The sequence below is a fragment of the Wickerhamomyces ciferrii genome, contig 00058 (genome assembly GCF_000313485.1).
Source record: "Wickerhamomyces ciferrii WGS project CAIF00000000 data, strain NRRL Y-1031 F-60-10, contig 00058, whole genome shotgun sequence".
Lineage (NCBI taxonomy): Eukaryota > Fungi > Ascomycota > Saccharomycetes > Phaffomycetales > Wickerhamomycetaceae > Hansenula > Hansenula ciferrii.
The window spans coordinates 61,964-80,430 of record NW_011887682.1 but is presented as its reverse complement, the minus strand read 5'-3'; the positions used below and the strand labels follow the sequence as shown (position 1 = coordinate 80,430).

Genomic DNA, 18,467 nt, shown 5'->3' with positions numbered 1-18,467 from the left:
AGGACCTTTTTCTAGATTTGAATTTCGACTAGTACCTGATATAGTTTACATTACTTTCATATCAGATCATATATCATATTGATTGATTGAGTATTTGTTGAAACAAATCATTTCAAAAGTAAAAGATATATTATAATATATGAACTTACTTTTGTTGTTCTTAATAATTGATACGTAATAACTACATTCTTTTTGTAATCAATAAAACTTATATAAACTATTAATTTGTCTATTTTATAGCTAACCTTTTGTTTATGCTAAATCAAAACTATCAATAAATAATTTAGCTAATCGCTAATCGCTAAATCATTTATTTACCTTCCAATTTTGACCAATATAAATCAATTTCACTTTCACAACTTTTTCTAATTGAACAATCTCTTAAACTAACAACAAAATCTCCCTCAGAATAATGAAATTCATCACCACCTTCAGGTAATTCCATTTGAGTATGTAATCCAGCAATAGTTCTTGGTGGGATAATTGCAGTTCTCGCAAGGTAAATAGGATGCCATTGTAAAATATGAGTTAATGCACTTTCACCATTTTTTGGAAAATTATGATAAGTTCTAAATAAAGTATCTGACCAGAATTCAAGCAAGCTTTTGGAAATGAATTCATTTTTAATTATAAATGAATTTAAGTTTAAATCTGATGATGATTGAGTTATAATTAATTGAACATTTTCTGCCTTTGTGTTTTTAAAAGTATGAATAACACCATTTGGTGGTATTATTGGTTGATTTCTTAACATTATTGGATCAAGAACTTTTGGATCCAACAAGTATTTATATAAATCAATATCATATCTCATAATCAAGGCATCTTCATCTAAATACCAAAAATATTTTGCATTTGGGAAAGCATATTGAGCAGATCTTAATAAAAATAATTTTGCCCATTCTTTTGAAGATCCAGTATCTTTTAATAATGGAGTATATTGTTGAATCCAATTTATATATAAACCATACCCTTTTTTTTGTGAATAATTAACTCTATTTTGAACAATTTTTGTTAGATGACTTAATTCATATTTTTCAAAATCTATACCTGTTACAATTATAATTTCTGGTGTCTCGGGGCCATTAAATTTTAATTTCCCATGATTAAGGAATGAATTTTTAACTTTAAGCATTTGATTTGATGAATCTTCTTCATTTTTTTGTTTTGTTGTTTCATCATCAAAAGAATCTGAAAATAAATATTTTTTATTACCAGCTTGATCTAATTGAGTATTAAATAATTTATCAATAGTTAATTCTCTTAATAATGGAGCATGTTCCACACTTGGGAAAATTAATGATGATTTAGTTGGAATATCATTTTTGTAAAAACTATGATATTTGGGATATATAGATTTTATTGAATTTGAAGAATATGATAATGTTGTTTTGTAAATTATTAATAGGAAAACAAATACCAGGGTTATAATAAATGAAATTTTACCTAAATTTTTTTTCAACTTTGATTGGAAATCATTCTTGGTTGGTTTGAATTTATTATTATAAGCAAATTGCATGATGGGCAATTGTACTTATGAATGACACCTAATTCAATAACGTTTAAATCAAATGTTTATTTTTACTTTTATAGAAAACGTTGAAATTTTAAAATTCCAATGGATCAAAAAAACGCAGTGTATACATAACCATTACCTCTTTTGGATATTTGGTATAATACTATAATAACTAATAAAACTACAAAAGAATAGAATACTAATAGATATAATATAGTAATAGATATATTTATTAGTTAATTACTCTCCACCATCCAACAATGTCTTTTCCCATTCTTCTTCCTTCCCAATACTATTTTCCCTTTGCATACGTTCTGTTAAGAATTCATTTAAATCATCTTGTAATGTTGTAACTTGAGATCTTAAATCACCTAAATAAGTTTGATTTGGGGTTGAAGGTTGATCTTTATCTATTATACCTGCATCCAATACAAATTGACTTGGACCTGTTGTTTTCCCATTTGTTGTATGTTTGTCTGTTTTGTTTATTGTGAAATGTTTTGTAGTGGATGGGTTTGAGTATATAGCAGATGGTGTGGACATATTGTGGTATATTAGTATTTGATTATTGATATTGTTAGTTATTAGTTGATGATATTGGTAGTGATATTATAGTATATTGATAGTCTAGTGTATTAGTGTATTAGTTCTTATAGTTCTTTGTGTTGATTGTATTGCACTGATTCTTCATTAATATTTTATTTTTCATGTATAGTATAAATTTATTAATTTTCATATAGTTGAATAGTAATGGTAAAATACTCAATATTAACACAATATCAACACAACAACATATAAAATACACACCACAAAGTCAATCAAGCACACTAGATTAATACATAACTAATAATATATCCATTAAATCTATTTTATCATTAAATATAAAGTTGTCTAGTCCATTCCCACATAATTTACCCTACTTTCCAACACCACGAAATCACAAATTTTTTTCTTTACTTCAATGAAAAAGTTGAAGTTGAACATTTGAGTGTTACACTTGATTATATTGATCATCAAACACAACAATGACTCAATCTTATATCACTGTGGATGGGTCTCTTGCTGACTCAATCCTAGAATACGCTTCTGTATTGGATCTATACAACAAGGATTTAAACTATACCTCTAAAATTGAATCTTTTATTATAACAAATGATGAACAAGATGATCAAGATGATGAAGAAGAAGAATTACAATTTAATGATGATATTTATAAAGAAATTGTGGAATCATATCAATATTTAACAAACATACCTGATAGAGATCTTGAAGGATTAATTAATTTAGCTGTTTATATCTTGACTTTTAATAATGATTTTGAAAAATTAGTTATTGATTTTTTTGGTTCATTATTTGAAAAATTTGAATTAAATAATTCTGATTTAAAAATTACCAAAAACAAGAAGGCAACATTGAAAATTACATCAATTATTTCAAATTTATCAAATATTTTCAATTTACAAATTAATGGTGATAATTTCCCATTTAAAAATTTCATCTTGGGGGAAATTTTAAAATTAATTGAAATTTTAGGTAATGGAGAAATTTTATTACCAATAATTTCAAATTTAGAATCTTGGTTAACAAATGATATTAATCAACAACCATCAGAAATTCAAGAAGAAACAAGATCAATCTTGTTAAAGATTTCAAAATTAATTAAACCATATGATGAATTATCATCTTTAAATGTTTTTAAAATTTCAATCACCAAAATCCCAAATGTTTCATCAGATTTAATTAATCAATTCATAATTGCAAATTTAAATTCCAACAAGGCATTAGATTTATCAAAAATTTTAACTGAAGAAGTTATAATAGCAAATCATGAATCTTCACAAAATCATTTAAAATTTTTACAAAATTATTTAAATTTCACAACTCAAGATTTCCAAAAATCAATTGATGAATATTCCTCACTTTCAGAAATTGATTTTAAATTAGTTTTAACCAAAAATCAATACTTGAACTTATGTAAAATTGCATCAACAACATCAACAATTTCATACTCTCAAATTTCATCAGATTTATTAATCCCAGAAAATCAAGTTGAAATTTTCTTAATTAATGCCATTAAAACTGGTATAATCCAAGGTAAATTATCTCAAATTAACTCAAATTTCCAAGTTTATAAAGTTAATTTAATTTTAAAAACTATTGAACTAAATGATTGGTTGGAAATTAAATCTTTATTATTAGATTGGAGATCAAAATTATCAAATGTTAAGAGTTTAATTGATCAAGCATCAAAAAAGAAATTGGTTAAATAGATACCATTTAGCTATAATTAGGAGAACAACAGTGTATATTGTATAGATGAATTTATATGTTTTAAAGAGAAATAATGTAAATTGTCATAGTTTATAGTGATTACACATCAATTACATAATCACACAAAATAAAACGCGAAAAATTTAAAACACGTTAATTTTTTTTATTTTTTTTTAATTTCTACCGTGTCACAGGAACATAAACATTAAAATCAAAACAAAAAGGATTTTAAAGGAGTGAAATTATGCAAGGAAACAAATAATTTGATGAGATGAACAGTGTTGGATAAATTGGTTGTCTGAGATATAGTATAAGTGGTTGCACTTGGTATACGCGAGGTTGCAAATTCAAAGGGCTAGATTTTGGTGGTTCTTGGTGGTTCTTGATGGTTGATGGTTTTTTGGTTCAAATTATATTTTACTTTTCAATTTATTAAACTTCAAGTCTGAGATATTTATTGATATTAGGACAAAGATTTCAATAATGTCACTATACAATTCATTAGACCTACCTCTAAAATCACCAACAACAGAATTATTATTTTATTCAAATCCAATATCAAATTTATTATATGATTTAAAAAATTCAGAAATTAAATATAGAGATCAATTATCCAAGTTATTAGCTTGTTGTTCACTACTTAGACAAAGGGCTGGTAATGAATTAACTAATTCTATACGTAAATTAATTGCTATTCATACTGAATTAACAAGAATTTTGGATTATCAAGATGATTATCAAGTTGGAAAGTTTATGAATTGGTGTGAAGAATCTATATTAGTTTATGATAATTATATTAAGAACTATAAAATAACAAAAGATGAATTAGATTTAGAATTGGATTTGAAAAAATGTCCAATGATTAGAATAATTCAATTAAAAGAATTTATCCAGAAAATTATGGGATTAAATGAATCAAATAATTATAAATTACTACAAAATTATCAAAATTTAATAAATTCATCACAACTCAAGATTAAATCAGAAAATCAAAAATTAGACCAATCAATTTTCTTTTTCAATAAAGTTTATTCCCTATCATCAACACCAAAACCATCATGTTCATATTTTCATATAAATCAAATAATTAATAGAATTTTCGTTAAATTTGATCTTATACACCCTCAAACAACAATATCTAATCAATTAATTGAATTGATTCAATTAGATAAAGGGATTGCATTATGTTCTATAGAAACCAAAGGTAGATCATTGATGTTTCCAATATTACAACAAAATGAATTTGAAATCATTTCAAATGATGATTTGGTTCATTTATATAATGATGAAATGGAATTAAAATTTAAATTTGATAAAGATTATAATCAATCATGGAATCAAATTTTTGAAAATTATTTTAATCTTGATTTAGATTCAAAATTTATTAATAAATTTGAAAATTTAGAAAATTTAAAAATGGGGAATATTGGATTAGGTTTTAAATTAGATTCTCCAAAATCAAATTTAAGAAAATCTTCACCAATGATTTCAAGACATCCTTCTTTAAATATTGGGAAATCTGAATCCATAAATGCATTAGATAACATTGAATTATTTTTCCAAAATGAAGTTGAAATGGAATTAAATAATAAACCATTATCAACAAAAGATTTAAATATTCAAAATTATGAAGATGAAACTAAGGATAGATTAGGTTCAGAATCTCCAGTATTACCATTAAACATTAAAAAATCAAATGCAACAACAAAATTAAAATTAGGAAATTTGGAAAATTTAGAAAATAATTCAACAATTTCATTACCAAATTTCCCAAATACAAATAAATTAGAATCATTAAATTTAAATGATAAATTGAGTGGTTCATCAATTGATTTATCAAAATTTGATAATATCAAACCAAATTTTAAACCTTTGAAAAAAAGAAAATCCCTGTTTAATTTATTTAAATCTAAGAATGAACCTGAATTTGAAATTGTTAATCCTAAATCTCAATCTCAATCTCAATCATCAACAAATTTGACACCAAGAACATCATCATCAACATCATCATCAACATTAAATGAAAATAATGTATCCCAACCAAAACAATCAATGGCATCATTACAGAAAAACATTAAAAATTTAACAATTTCTACATCATCACAAACTTTAGATTCAAGTTTACCATCACCATTTGGTAAATCATCAAACATTAAAGAAATTTCATTAACTCCATTAGAAGAATCAACATTATCATCATCGAAAATTTTAAAAATTTTTAAAAATAATACTATTGTATCAAAATGGAATATTACACAATGGTGTTGTATTGGTGAAGAATATAATAATACTTTAAAATTCATTTCCACTTCAACAGGAACCAAGATTATGACATTATATGTTAATTCATCAATTTTTCCAAAATTAATGATCCCAATTGATGGTTCTTCCATTGTTCAATCAAGTGCATTAGATATTCAATTAAAATGTTTTAATAATATTGAAGAAACAAATAAAATCATGTTAAATATTAGATGTAAAGATATTTATACTTTAAAGCAAATTTTATTAGAATTTGAAAATCCTGTGGTGGAAAAATTAAGTGCTTCAAATTCTGATGTTTTCAGTGCTCCTTCAAATTCAACAAGTATGAGTTCTGTTAGTGTTGATGAAATTCAAGAATTAGGAAAACCAAAGGCCCTTGGTGGTGGTGCTGGAGGCATTATGAAACAAAAATTTGGATCTTCATCAAGTTTAGGTTCAACAAAAACTTCAATTCCTTGTCAAACTTTATTATTGAAAAGTGATGTTAAAATTAAATTACATAAATTAGATGAAGATGAAGAATGGAGACCTTTATCAATTGGGAAATTTAATATTTCAAGTAATTTAGGAAATCCATTTTTTTCCAAGTTTGAAATTTTATTAACAAATAAATTTAAAATTGATTCAATTGTTAAAAATTCAAATTGTGAAAGATTAGGTAAATCTGGATTAAAATTTAATTGTTTAAATGATTTAGGTGATGAATTAAATTATTTAATTGAATTTAGAAATTCTGATGAATGTCAAGAAATTTATGAAATGTTGATATAATGATAAACTAGACAATAGACAATAATAAGAATAAGAAATAAGAACTAAAAAGGCATTTATGCATTGCTATAGAATTGTATTTTAAAAAGTAACATATATATTATAAAATGATTTAAATGAATATACATAAAATTAATTATTTACATGATTTTCTTTGTATTAATATCAAGGACCACTTTATTCTTGTCTAAATGATATAATTCCTGCACTATTAATATTTCTTCTAATATCTTGATAATCAACATCATGAGTATCTTCAACTTCCCCCCATTTTTCAGTTTGGAATCCAACTTCTAAAGTAGCACATTCTGCAATTTTTTCTAAATTTACAATTTCTTCACCATGACTTTTAGCTCTTAAAGTTAAAATACCACAAATTAATGATTTTGCACTTAGTGTAACTTTTTCTAATGCAACTAAATCCCAAAAATCTAAATTTAATAACCATGATCTTGCTTTTGATCTCACATTTTCAGATTGTTGATTACCTCTTAAACCAACATCTGTATCTAACCAATTAATTGAACCTGATTCAATTTCTAATAATTTTTCAATTTGAGATATAATAGGTCTATATAATTCTTCTTGTTTTGATCTTAATTTACCTTCATATTCAGCTTGTGGAGCGAAAACTAATAAAGTATCAGTATCAAAATATCTTAATAAATCTTCAATTATATCTTCTCTAATACCAACTTTTGCTTGTAATTCTTCATTCTTAGTTAAGTTAGCATGTTCTAAATCAATAACACGAGCAACAAGGGAAGTTAATGGTAAATTATGAGTCTTGATTGATAAATTTGATAATGATGACCATTCATGATGTAATAAATGAGCCAAAATTGATCTATTGGTTGGGATTTCCAAGAAATTTCCTAATGGAGTTCTTATAGTTTTATTATCTAATTTAATTGCATGATGGTTTTCATTTGATTCTATAGAAACTTGAGACCAAAATTTAGTTAATGTTTTTGAAAGACGATTTGATTCAGTTTGATTATTATCTTCTAATTGTGGTGTTGAATATTGTTGAGGCTTTGAGATGGTGGCATATGAACGAATGGCTCTTGACACGAGACCATTTGGGAATGGGATTGAACGATAAAGAAGCATCTTTGTTGGTGATCTTTGTGGGAAGTACTTATAATACTAGTTTGTTTTAATGGGTATAAATGGACAATAATAATATTTTCCAGATTTGTTGATTATGTAAAACAATCTCGAAATTTAAAATCAAAATCAAAATCAAATTCAATATAAACACCAACAAATTTATCAACAAATTCATCAATTAACTAAACATTTCACCCATAGATATACCTTTAAGACAATAATCAAATTACCATGTCCGTCAATCCAGAAGCTCTTCAGAAAGTGAGTATTATCCATGTTTTTCCTAGGTTCAAATTGGATAACTAACAAGTATATTACTAGCTCCTAATAGAAATGGATCAACAATTACAAAAAAATAAAGCTGAACTACAAATGGTTCAAGTACAATTAGATCGTAAAACAGTGGATGCTAAACTGATTGATATCACCAAGGAAGAATTAAAATCAGGTTCTAATGAAAATAGAGTATGGGAAGGTGTTGGTAAAATATTCTTAAGTCAATCTATTGATGAATATAAAGATAGATTAAATCAAGATCAAAAAAATATATTTGATCAAACAAAAGCAATGAAGATTAAAAGAGATTATTTAACTACAAGTTTAGAGAAAACCGTTGATAGTATGAATTCAATCTTGTCAGGTAAACGTCCGGAATAATAGAATAACTACATTATATAATGAATATTAATAACCCATAATGAGCAAATCTTTTATAAATCAATTGTAGATATAAACAACCTATACAGCACTATAACCACCTCTATTTTCATTACCAAATACTTTAGCAAAGATTTCTTTTATAAAACCTGGTAATGATTTTAAAGCTTCCAAAAAATCATGCATTGCATCTTGGAAATCAGCAGGAGATTTTGAAGCTGCAACCCAAGCACCAAATATTATATAACCACCAAATCCAATAACTAAAATAATAAATAACCAAGTAAACCAACCCCATGAATCATCTTTTTTCTTTTCTTTATCACCATCTTTATCTTTACCATCTTTTGGTGGTTCTGGAATTGATTTGTTATCTTTTAAACATGATGAAGGTGATATATAATCGATGATTAACTTTTCTAAATCCCATTGAATTTTAATATCTTCTTGTTCTGCACAATGGAAATTTAATTCAGTTTTAATAGTATTTGAACCCCAATTAGAATCATCTAAATTAATTAAAATATCAGAATCATTTGAACTTAAGATTTTAGAATTTAAATTATTTGGAATTGAAACAACTTGAGTTTTAATTGGTGATTCACCAGGTAATAAAACTGTAGTAATACCACAAATTTGTGAATTTTTGGGACAATCTTCTTGAAATTGTTCAGTATTTTGATTACATAGATTTAAATACCATGTAGTATTTGTTTTAGAAGGTGGAGTATCTGATATTATTGAATGTGATGAAATTGAAGTTAATGAATCTTTTAATCTATATGAAGATAATTGATCTGAAGAACAATCAAGAGCGGTAACACCCAATGCTAAAGCGGATAGCGCGTATCCTATGGAATTGAATCTCATTGTGTTGGAAAGTGTAATTGAATGTGAATATCAATGATTAGTTGTTCAATGATCAATGATTCAATATCAAGTAATCAAGTAATCAATTATCGGATATTCAGAGAGGCAAATTATTGAAATCAGATTCGCGAAAGGAGGTTTGCAAAAATGAGCCCTAGATATTTCCGTTGTAGTCACATGATAATATACTAGGGCTTATCATCACATACACCCATACACCACTAAAACAAATTCCCAACTTTTCATTAAAAACCCGTGTTTTCTGTCATCCAACTGATTCCCACCAAACAATTTTCGCGACTCGCTCAAATTTGGATCTTGGAAATTCGCGACACAGTTTCTCAAAATTTTTAACTACGGTGTGTCCCTTAAACCAATTTTCAAATTTTCACCACTCTGGAAAAGTTGAATGGTATACTGGTTTTATTTTGATATAATTCTATTTAACACTTACTTTAGATAAAAGGTTTGTCCAAGTTCAACACATCAACAACATAATGACTCGTTACGGTGCCACTTCAACCAACCCAGCTAAATCAGCTTCAGCTCGTGGTTCATACTTACGTGTTTCTTTCAAAAACACCAGAGAAACTGCTCAAGCCATTAATGGTTGGAATTTAGAAAGAGCTCAAAAATATTTGACTCAAGTTTCAAAACATGAAAGAGCTATCCCATTCCGTCGTTACAACTCATCAATTGGTAGAACCGCTCAAGGTAAAGAATTTGGTGTTACCAAAGCTAGATGGCCAGCAAAATCTGTTAAATTTGTTCAAGAATTATTAACAAATGCTGCTTCAAATGCCGATGCTAAAGGTTTAGATTTATCAAAATTATATGTTTCTCATATCCAAGTTAACCAAGCTCCAAAACAAAGAAGAAGAACTTACAGAGCTCACGGTAGAATCAATGCTTACTCTTCTCAACCATCTCATATTGAATTAGTTTTAACTGAACAAGATGAAGTTGTTGAAAAAGCTAAAACTGAAGTTTCAACAAGATTAAACAACAGACAAAGAGCTAGATTAGCTACTCAAAAAAGAATCACTGCTTAAATTTCTTTAAATTATTGAAATTATAATTATAATATATATCTTTATGGTGGTTTGAAATTTTTTTGTTTACGTTTATAGGTGGAATTAAAATGTAAAATACATTGAAAATGGAAAGTGTAGATGTAGTATATCATGGTATTTTAAAATGACAGAGTTAATCTGATGGAATAATTTGATTTATGATTTATGGGGTTTTATCACATATTAGTTTTTCGTATGTTGATCATAGATCTCGGATAGTACCCATATTCGGAGAACGCTCTACGCTCTACAGCACAATATCATAAAATCATATGTATAATTACCACTTCAACCAATTATGGAATTGCTTGAGTTTTACCAGACATGGATTTATCAACAATACCAACATCAGGAGTTAAAGCACCATATAAACTCATAACATAAATACTCATAATCATAACTAAGAAATGTAATCCAAAACAATAACATAAAAATAATAATCTTGATGTTTTATTTGCTAAGATAGCTTTAGCAAAACTTAAGAAAATTCGCTCCAATGTACCTAATTTAGAATTTATACGTTCTGTTTCTCTTGCTCTAAATTTTGCTAATGGATGTAATGATTCTTCATAACTTTGTTCTAATTGTCTTTCAGGATCTGATTGATTTGTAAATGAATTATTACTAGTATTATTACGACGAACTGAACCTTGATATGATGAAAGATATCTTGTTCTTTCAAATAATTCTTGATTTTGTTTTTGTAATTTAATTAATTGAGATTTTAATTCATTAATTTGATTTGTCTTGGTTTTTAATAATGATTCTAATTCAATATTTCTTGAACGGAATCTATCTCTTTGTGATGTTATAATTGGTAATACTGATGATTCAGATTCAACATTTGATTGTGTACTAGGATCTAACCCACCAGCTATTGATGATGTTGGTGATAATCTACCTCCTCTAGTTGTTGGAATTGGTGCTCTTGTATTTCTTGTTACACCTGAAATCATACTTATATTATCTGATATTTTGGATTGATTAAATAAACTTAAATCATTTTCTAATTGATTATTTAATGAAACTAATCTTGTAACTTCATTATTTGATTTATTTAATAATTTTTCTAAATTTAAAATTTTTTCATTTAATTCTTCATGTTTTGATCTAAATTTTGTAATTTCATTTGTTAATTTTTTATTTCTTGAAACTAAAATTTCATCAAGACCTGATGAACTTGATTTTATTGGTTCATCACCTAATTCTTCATCATCTTGATCTTGATCTTGATCATCTTGATCATCATCATTTGAACCAAATGCAATTGTTCTTAATGTATTCAATTCATGTTTTAAATCATCATAATCTTTGAATGAATTCATCTTGATTTTCAAATTTTTCAATTCATTATTTAATTGATCAATATCTCTCTTATATGAATTTATAACTGTAGAGGATTTTTGTTGTTTTGTTTCAAAACTACGAGATTCATAATCTAATTTAGCAACTAATGTAGCATTTTCACTTTCTAATTGATTAATCTTAGATTCATTTGCATATTGAACTTCTTTTTGTGCTGAATCACTTTTAATAATTTTTAATTCTTTACTTAAATCTTGATTTCTTTTTTCTAATTGTAAATTTCTAAGATGAACATTTTCATTTTCTCTTTTAATGAATTCTAAATCTTCATTCTTAACTGAGTTCCCTGAATCATCAAAATCTATTGAAGCTTGATTTTGTAATCTTAATCCATCAACTTCATTTTGAGTTTTCAAGTCAATAATTTGTTTTTGGAATGAATCAATTTGTTTTTGATAATTGATTTCTTTTTCATTCCAGTTTGATTCTTTTTCTTCAAATTCACCTTTTAATTCTTCTTCTTTTAATTTTAATTTATTATTTAATTGTTCAACATTTTGTTCTTCAGATCTTAATAATCTTTGTTTTAATTGTTCATAATCTGCATATTTTAATAATTCATCTCTTAGATTTTCATTTTCTTTCTTTAATGAATCAACTTCTTGAGCAACAAGAACACTATCTAATGAAACTTCTAATAATGGTTTTGGATCTGGTAATTCACTTATAGCTCTATAAACATTGAAAAAAGCACCTTCACTTAATTTGGCCCTTTCTGTTAAAGTATCAATTTCTGTTTGATATAGTTTCAATAAAGGTTTAATTTCTTTCAATTTAGAATCTTCTTCTAATTTTTTAAATTCTTTGGTACGTTGAGCTAAAGTTTTACGTGAAGAAAGGGTTTCCTCTTGGGTTTGATGGATCTGAGTAGCTGGATCATCCAATGATTGTTGCAATTGCGGGAGATTGACTTCAGACCAGTGCAGTAGCGCCTTTTCGAACGTGGACTGTGTGGACATTGTATCAGCTAAGTATTAATTCTGTGGTGGTCTGGTCGTGTTCTGTTGATGTTTTGTTTGTCTTGTGTTGATATTGTTGATAATTTGAGATTTTGACGTGTTAATATACCCGCGAATTCCATTGATAATAATTACATACAAATTAATTAAGTGAATTATAAAACATTAAAATTATTTATACAAATTACAAACATACACAATCAATTGAAAGAATACTCTTAACCACTCCAGTATCTATAAGTCTGAGGAGTTTCAATTGATATTGGTTTCAAATCATCATCATCAACAGTTGGGCCGGTACCATTAGTTTCACCATCTTCATTAGTATGATCAACTGTCCCTGATTTGGAATCTCTTTTAGATAAATCAAATGATGATAATTCAGCTCTAACAGGTTTGGATAATAATTCTTTAGCTTCTGAGATTAGATTAGATAATTGTTGAACATCTGGTGATGTAGTTGATGAAGATTGAAGATTCCCTAAAATGGTATCAAATTTTGAAATTACTTGATTTGAATTCTTAGTAAATGATAATCTATCTAAAAATAAATCTTCTTGTTGTTTTTGTAATATTTTTTTTTCAAGATCTAATTCTTTTTCAATACTATTTAATTGTGATGTTTTCAATTCAATTTTACGTAATTGAGTATTAACAATAACATTTGTTAATTTATTCATTTCAATTTCTTCATTAGTCTTAAAAACATGACCACGGACTCCTACTGTACTTAAAGCAATTTTAGCACTTTCTTCAATTCCATTTGTAACATTAGTTTCACCTTTTTCCTCTTCATTTAATGTCTTATCAACATCTTTAGAATCAATAATTTGAATGGCACTTGATGTAGCAGCCTTAACAACTTCTGGATCAACCAAAGAAACTAAAAATGCCACTGTAGATAAAACTGGATTATCAGATTGTTGAAATGGTAAATATGGTGCATATTTTAATGGTCCTAAATTTTGTTTTGAATCTCCCAAGAATTGATCTTCAATTGGTAATTTCAAAAATCTAATAATACATTGTTCAACAGTTTTAGTTCCCACATGATTTGAAATTGATTCCCAATCATTTTTATGTTGTGTTATACCTTCTAATAATTTTTTCAAATCTTCTCTAGTCCAACCATCATTTATATTTTTAACAATTTTTGGTTTTTTGAAATCTGTACCATTTGCTGTGGTAGTAGTATCTTTTGGGTCTTCTTTTTTTGAATTATTATCATCACCATTTAATTCTCTCTTGGTACCTTGTTTTAAATCTTTTAATTCTTTTAATTTATCTAATTTTGTTTGTTCTAAATTAGGTTTGAATGATTCAAATGGGAATAAACCTCTTGGTGCATCATAAGTAACAGTATAATCACCAGTAAATGGAGGTTCAACAGGAGTTGGTTTATCTTGAGCATCAACTTGATAATTAATAAGACCCCATCTTGATAAAAATCTATGAACTCTTAAAATTGTACCAACATCACCAACCAAATTTCTTCTTGCTGCTGTAACTGTTAAATAATCATTTGGATTTAATCTATAAACATTAATTAAGAAATTTCTATATTTAACATAAATTTGTGGAGTTTTAGATGGAATTTGATTTGTGAAAAATTCTGGTAATGATTCTTTTTCAATTGGATGAATTTGATCAAATTTAAACCATGATGCATATGAAGGTATCACAATTGTATGAGTTTGTGGAATATATGGTTCATCTTTTTGTTGCTCATGATCATGATCATGTTCATGTTCCTCTTTGGATAAATCTACATCTGGTTTAGCTTCAGTTGTTCCAGTTTGTACAGCTTCTTCTTCATTTTTTGATGTGGTTTGTTCTTCAGTTTGTTGTTCTTGTTGTTGTTTATCTTTTGGTTCTGCAGTGCGTGTTCTTGATCTTGATCTTGAACCAGATTTCCGTACATTACCATCTGCCTCATCTTCATCTATTTGATCTTCTTCAGCATCACTTGGTTCATCATCTTCTTCATCATCATTACCACTTTCATTTTCATATTCACTTTGATTAGCATCTGGAATTGAAATATCACCATCTAAATCATTTTTTTGTTGTTGTGGTTCATTTGATTTTTGATCACTTTCATTTGATAAATCAGTAACACTTGGAGCAATATGACTACCAATTTCATTTTCTGAACTTGATTTAGACGCTTTACTATCATTTGAATCAACTCTTTCTAATGGTTCACGTTCCTTAGCACTTAAAGTTTTAATTTTTTCTGCATCCAAACCTTCTGAAGTTTTAGAAGTTTCGCCATTTTTATATTCAATATCAGCACCAAGTGCAATCATTTCATGATCATCAGCATCAGTTTCTTTAGGTTCATCAGATGAAGGTGGATCTTGAGAAATTCTTCTATCATTTGAACCAGATGCAAATACTTCTTTAGCTTCTTGTAATTCAGCTTCTTTTTGTTCTTGTAATTGTTCATGTTCAGATTTGTTCTGATCTTTACTTTCTGTTTGGTTGGCTTGTGTGATTTCTACTCTTGGTTGAATATGAGGTTCACCTTTTTCTTGTTCTTGTTGACTTGGAGTACTTCTGTCTTCATTATCACCATCATCTGCATTTGATTGATCTTCAGAGTCAGAACTTGAACCAGAATCACTTTGATCAGAAGAGTCTACTATCTTATCATCTTGTAGCTGATTCACTGATTGTTGTTGTTGTTCTGATTCTTGGTTTTGTTGATTCTGTAGGTTTGATGTTTCTTCACTCATGATGTAGGGATATAATGTATGTATATGTAGTTTCCAGATTAAGCTCAAGTAATCAATACTTCTGAGCCTAGCTATACCTTTCTTAGCAAAATAATATCTGCAAATACAACCAATATTAATTGAATCCAGTCAATTATCACTTTATTATTCTATTGTTTTGATGGGACTTGAATTAATATATCGCGTTATACCACCAATATTCCTCGAGCACTCGTTACGTAGTCAATTTGGTCTGCAAAAAAAAACGGCAGCAATTCTTCTCCCTCTAGTAGTACTCAAATGACCAGTGTTCCACTCAATCCAGCGATAACTTGACGTTCCCGAACAGTTGTTATTGACTTTCTTCACGCTTTGTTTATTACAACTTTGCATTTCGAATTTGAGCTTTTTTGATTTTTTTGGGCAAAAACAAAAAAATTCGCGGATTTTAATAAGTTTAAATTCGCGGATGAATAAATAGTGGTAGGAGGCACATATTTGATAGAAATTAGTATGAAAGACGTGTCAATGCCATGACATTTTGGTAAGAAATCGATAATTTATGGATATGTGGTATGTTTGTTCTTGATTGATAATTTTCTGTTCTTTTTATGCTCTGTTTTGGTGTAATTGCTATGTTATTCCACGATTCCACGTAAATATCATATACCGAGATCTGAAAAATTCGTAAAGACCGATTTTTAAATTATACTCATCGCTTTGATTTTACGTGATTTTGACATATAATTAATTTTGGATTCAGCCGGTTGTAAACAGGGAATTTTCACATTATTGCTTGATCATAGTGCTGGGAAAGAGGAGTCTGATATTAAATTCCTGCTGAAATATAGTCAGATCAGCTTTTTTGCTGTTGTTCAAACAGGATTGGTAATCATATTAGTGTATTGGCCGCCATCTCATTTAAATAATTAAAAGACATTCCAACCACCCAAAAAGCAACCACTCAACCAGTTATTTATGAATAAGAACTAAATATCATCACTGTATTATATATTTATTGTATTTATTAATCAAAATCATCAAAATATTGATCAAAAGAAAATATCAAAATCATCAATTTTATGATACATCACATTTTAGTAAAATCAATAATCAAGAAAAAACATCAAGAGAATTATATGAAGAAACAATAACAAATTTAACAAATATATGCACAGAATAAAAAAGTACAAGTCATCTGTCATATTTAACACAAAGCCTTTAATGCGTCCTATGAATCGTTTCATCAATACATCTTCACTTCAGTCACTAATACTTAAAATACCCAAACCTTCATCACCACCATTACCCACAGATATATCCAATGATCATAATACCCAAACAATGTCCAATCAAGAACAAGAACCCGAAGATACTTCATTAACACCAAATGAAATAGAAATGATTCGTGAATCATCATTTGTGCAAGCATTACCACCACATGAACATGAACAACAAATAATTTATCCACCAAAAATCCAATCAATATCAACATATATACCATTAAACGAAGAAGGACTCCTAACTTATCAACGTCCTAAACATGTACCCACACCTTTCCAAATATATACCACGCCTAGAGATGATCAAAAACTTGATCCTGGTGTTGGAAGTCATTCAGGTACTTCAGTTTCCAAATTCCCAAGATTAAGTGTCACGAAAATACTTACACAATCATGGTGTGAATTAAGAGATTGGTATGATGTTTATTCAATGGCTGCTAGAGAGGAAACTGAGGCTATGAGACGTGGGAAAGAATCACATTTAGCTTTAGAATTAGAAACTCATCCTTTAGTTGATATGACCACTGTGGAGGAAGCTATACCTGAATTTATAAGGAAACCTATTGATATATATGCTGAAAGTATTGTTGATACTTTAAATAGACTGATTACATTATTAACAAAAGGTCGTGCTAGAGAAATTTATGTTCATGGATTTATTGATGAATTTGGAGTTGTGGAAGATTCTAAGGATGTTAAAAATGAAACAATGATTGTTACTGGTGTTATTGATCATTTAGTTTTATTAAGTTCAGACACCAATAGACCATTAGAATATGAATTTAATCAATTTGATGATTTAAAAGATATCGTGGAATTTGGAGATGATATTTGTGATGCATTGGAAGATAGATATAGATTAGTTGTTAGTGATGTTAAGACAAGATCAAGAAGATTTATACCAAATCAAGAAAGTGTTTTGAAAAGTGCTAAAGATCAAGTTATGATTTATAAAAAATTCTTAGATGTCTTGGGAGAAGATAATAATGGTGTTAGATGGTTAGAAGAATATTGTTTCAGGAAAAAATTAAATATTGATGAACCTTTATCACCTGAAATTATATTAGGATTGATTCATACATATCCAATTTTCTTTAAAGATTTTGAAAGAATGAGAGATGGTGAATCAATTGATGATCCATTATTTGATAATCATTCTCAAAAATATATGAAATATGATTTATCATACCTTAAAAATCAAATTCATGATCCAGAAATGTTAAAAATAGTTGAACCATTCCTTACGACATGGGAAACTATACCAACTACAAGATATTTCATAACAAGATTATCACATATATTCAGATTCATCTCCAAATTAAGTCATGGAGATCTTAGAGTGGAATATTATTATCAAAATGAAAATTTCCATACTTTAAATTTCCAATATGATGAAAATGAAACTTCAGTTGTTGTGGCTAAAGGTTTAGAATTTTGGTTAGGTAGAAGGGATCCTGAACCTGTTACAGGTATGAAATTTAATTCAATTTGTAAATATTGTGAATTTCAACCATTTTGTTCTTGGAATAAAGAATTGTCTGAAATGAATTTCCAACAACATCAGTGGTAACTTTCCTCCCGTTTCTATGTACATATTTTATTTATAT

At 27.5% G+C, this 18,467-nt stretch overlaps 11 protein-coding genes across 11 annotated transcripts; 5 read left to right on the top strand and 6 right to left on the bottom strand.

Moving 5' to 3' along the window:
• Positions 1–310: 310 nt before the first annotated feature.
• MNN11 (alpha-1,6-mannosyltransferase) lies at positions 311–1,519 on the bottom strand (the record flags this gene model as incomplete). Its single annotated transcript, XM_011276908.1, has 1 exon — positions 311–1,519. One exon carries the CDS (start codon positions 1,517–1,519, stop codon positions 311–313), a length of 1,209 nt encoding a protein of 402 aa, XP_011275210.1.
• A 237-nt stretch (positions 1,520–1,756) lies between these two features.
• Positions 1,757–2,059, bottom strand: GON7 (chromatin DNA-binding EKC/KEOPS complex subunit GON7; the record flags this gene model as incomplete). Its single annotated transcript, XM_011276907.1, has 1 exon — positions 1,757–2,059. The coding sequence occupies one exon, from the start codon at positions 2,057–2,059 to the stop codon at positions 1,757–1,759; it is 303 nt and encodes a 100-aa protein (XP_011275209.1).
• Positions 2,060–2,541: 482 nt separating this feature from the next.
• BN7_2520 (uncharacterized protein) lies at positions 2,542–3,786 on the top strand (the record flags this gene model as incomplete). The annotated part of the gene is made up of 1 exon (XM_011276906.1): positions 2,542–3,786. One exon carries the CDS (start codon positions 2,542–2,544, stop codon positions 3,784–3,786), a length of 1,245 nt encoding a protein of 414 aa, XP_011275208.1.
• Positions 3,787–4,270: 484 nt separating this feature from the next.
• Positions 4,271–6,823, top strand: RBH1 (Rbh1p; the record flags this gene model as incomplete). Its single annotated transcript, XM_011276905.1, has 1 exon — positions 4,271–6,823. The coding sequence occupies one exon, from the start codon at positions 4,271–4,273 to the stop codon at positions 6,821–6,823; it is 2,553 nt and encodes an 850-aa protein (XP_011275207.1).
• Positions 6,824–7,000: 177 nt separating this feature from the next.
• Positions 7,001–7,936, bottom strand: ATP12 (ATP synthase complex assembly protein ATP12; the record flags this gene model as incomplete). Its single annotated transcript, XM_011276904.1, has 1 exon — positions 7,001–7,936. One exon carries the CDS (start codon positions 7,934–7,936, stop codon positions 7,001–7,003), a length of 936 nt encoding a protein of 311 aa, XP_011275206.1.
• A 333-nt stretch (positions 7,937–8,269) lies between these two features.
• PFD1 (prefolding complex chaperone subunit) lies at positions 8,270–8,593 on the top strand (the record flags this gene model as incomplete). Its single annotated transcript, XM_011276903.1, has 1 exon — positions 8,270–8,593. The coding sequence occupies one exon, from the start codon at positions 8,270–8,272 to the stop codon at positions 8,591–8,593; it is 324 nt and encodes a 107-aa protein (XP_011275205.1).
• Positions 8,594–8,674: 81 nt separating this feature from the next.
• On the bottom strand, positions 8,675–9,463 carry ATG27 (Atg27p; the record flags this gene model as incomplete). The annotated part of the gene is made up of 1 exon (XM_011276902.1): positions 8,675–9,463. One exon carries the CDS (start codon positions 9,461–9,463, stop codon positions 8,675–8,677), a length of 789 nt encoding a protein of 262 aa, XP_011275204.1.
• Positions 9,464–9,960: 497 nt separating this feature from the next.
• On the top strand, positions 9,961–10,515 carry RPL17B (60S ribosomal protein uL22; the record flags this gene model as incomplete). Its single annotated transcript, XM_011276901.1, has 1 exon — positions 9,961–10,515. One exon carries the CDS (start codon positions 9,961–9,963, stop codon positions 10,513–10,515), a length of 555 nt encoding a protein of 184 aa, XP_011275203.1.
• Positions 10,516–10,832: 317 nt separating this feature from the next.
• COY1 (CCAAT displacement transcription factor COY1) lies at positions 10,833–12,860 on the bottom strand (the record flags this gene model as incomplete). The annotated part of the gene is made up of 1 exon (XM_011276900.1): positions 10,833–12,860. One exon carries the CDS (start codon positions 12,858–12,860, stop codon positions 10,833–10,835), a length of 2,028 nt encoding a protein of 675 aa, XP_011275202.1.
• Positions 12,861–13,078: 218 nt separating this feature from the next.
• On the bottom strand, positions 13,079–15,598 carry SWI3 (Swi3p; the record flags this gene model as incomplete). Its single annotated transcript, XM_011276899.1, has 1 exon — positions 13,079–15,598. The coding sequence occupies one exon, from the start codon at positions 15,596–15,598 to the stop codon at positions 13,079–13,081; it is 2,520 nt and encodes an 839-aa protein (XP_011275201.1).
• Positions 15,599–16,747: 1,149 nt separating this feature from the next.
• Positions 16,748–18,430, top strand: EXO5 (Exo5p; the record flags this gene model as incomplete). Its single annotated transcript, XM_011276898.1, has 1 exon — positions 16,748–18,430. One exon carries the CDS (start codon positions 16,748–16,750, stop codon positions 18,428–18,430), a length of 1,683 nt encoding a protein of 560 aa, XP_011275200.1.
• Positions 18,431–18,467: the final 37 nt, after the last annotated feature.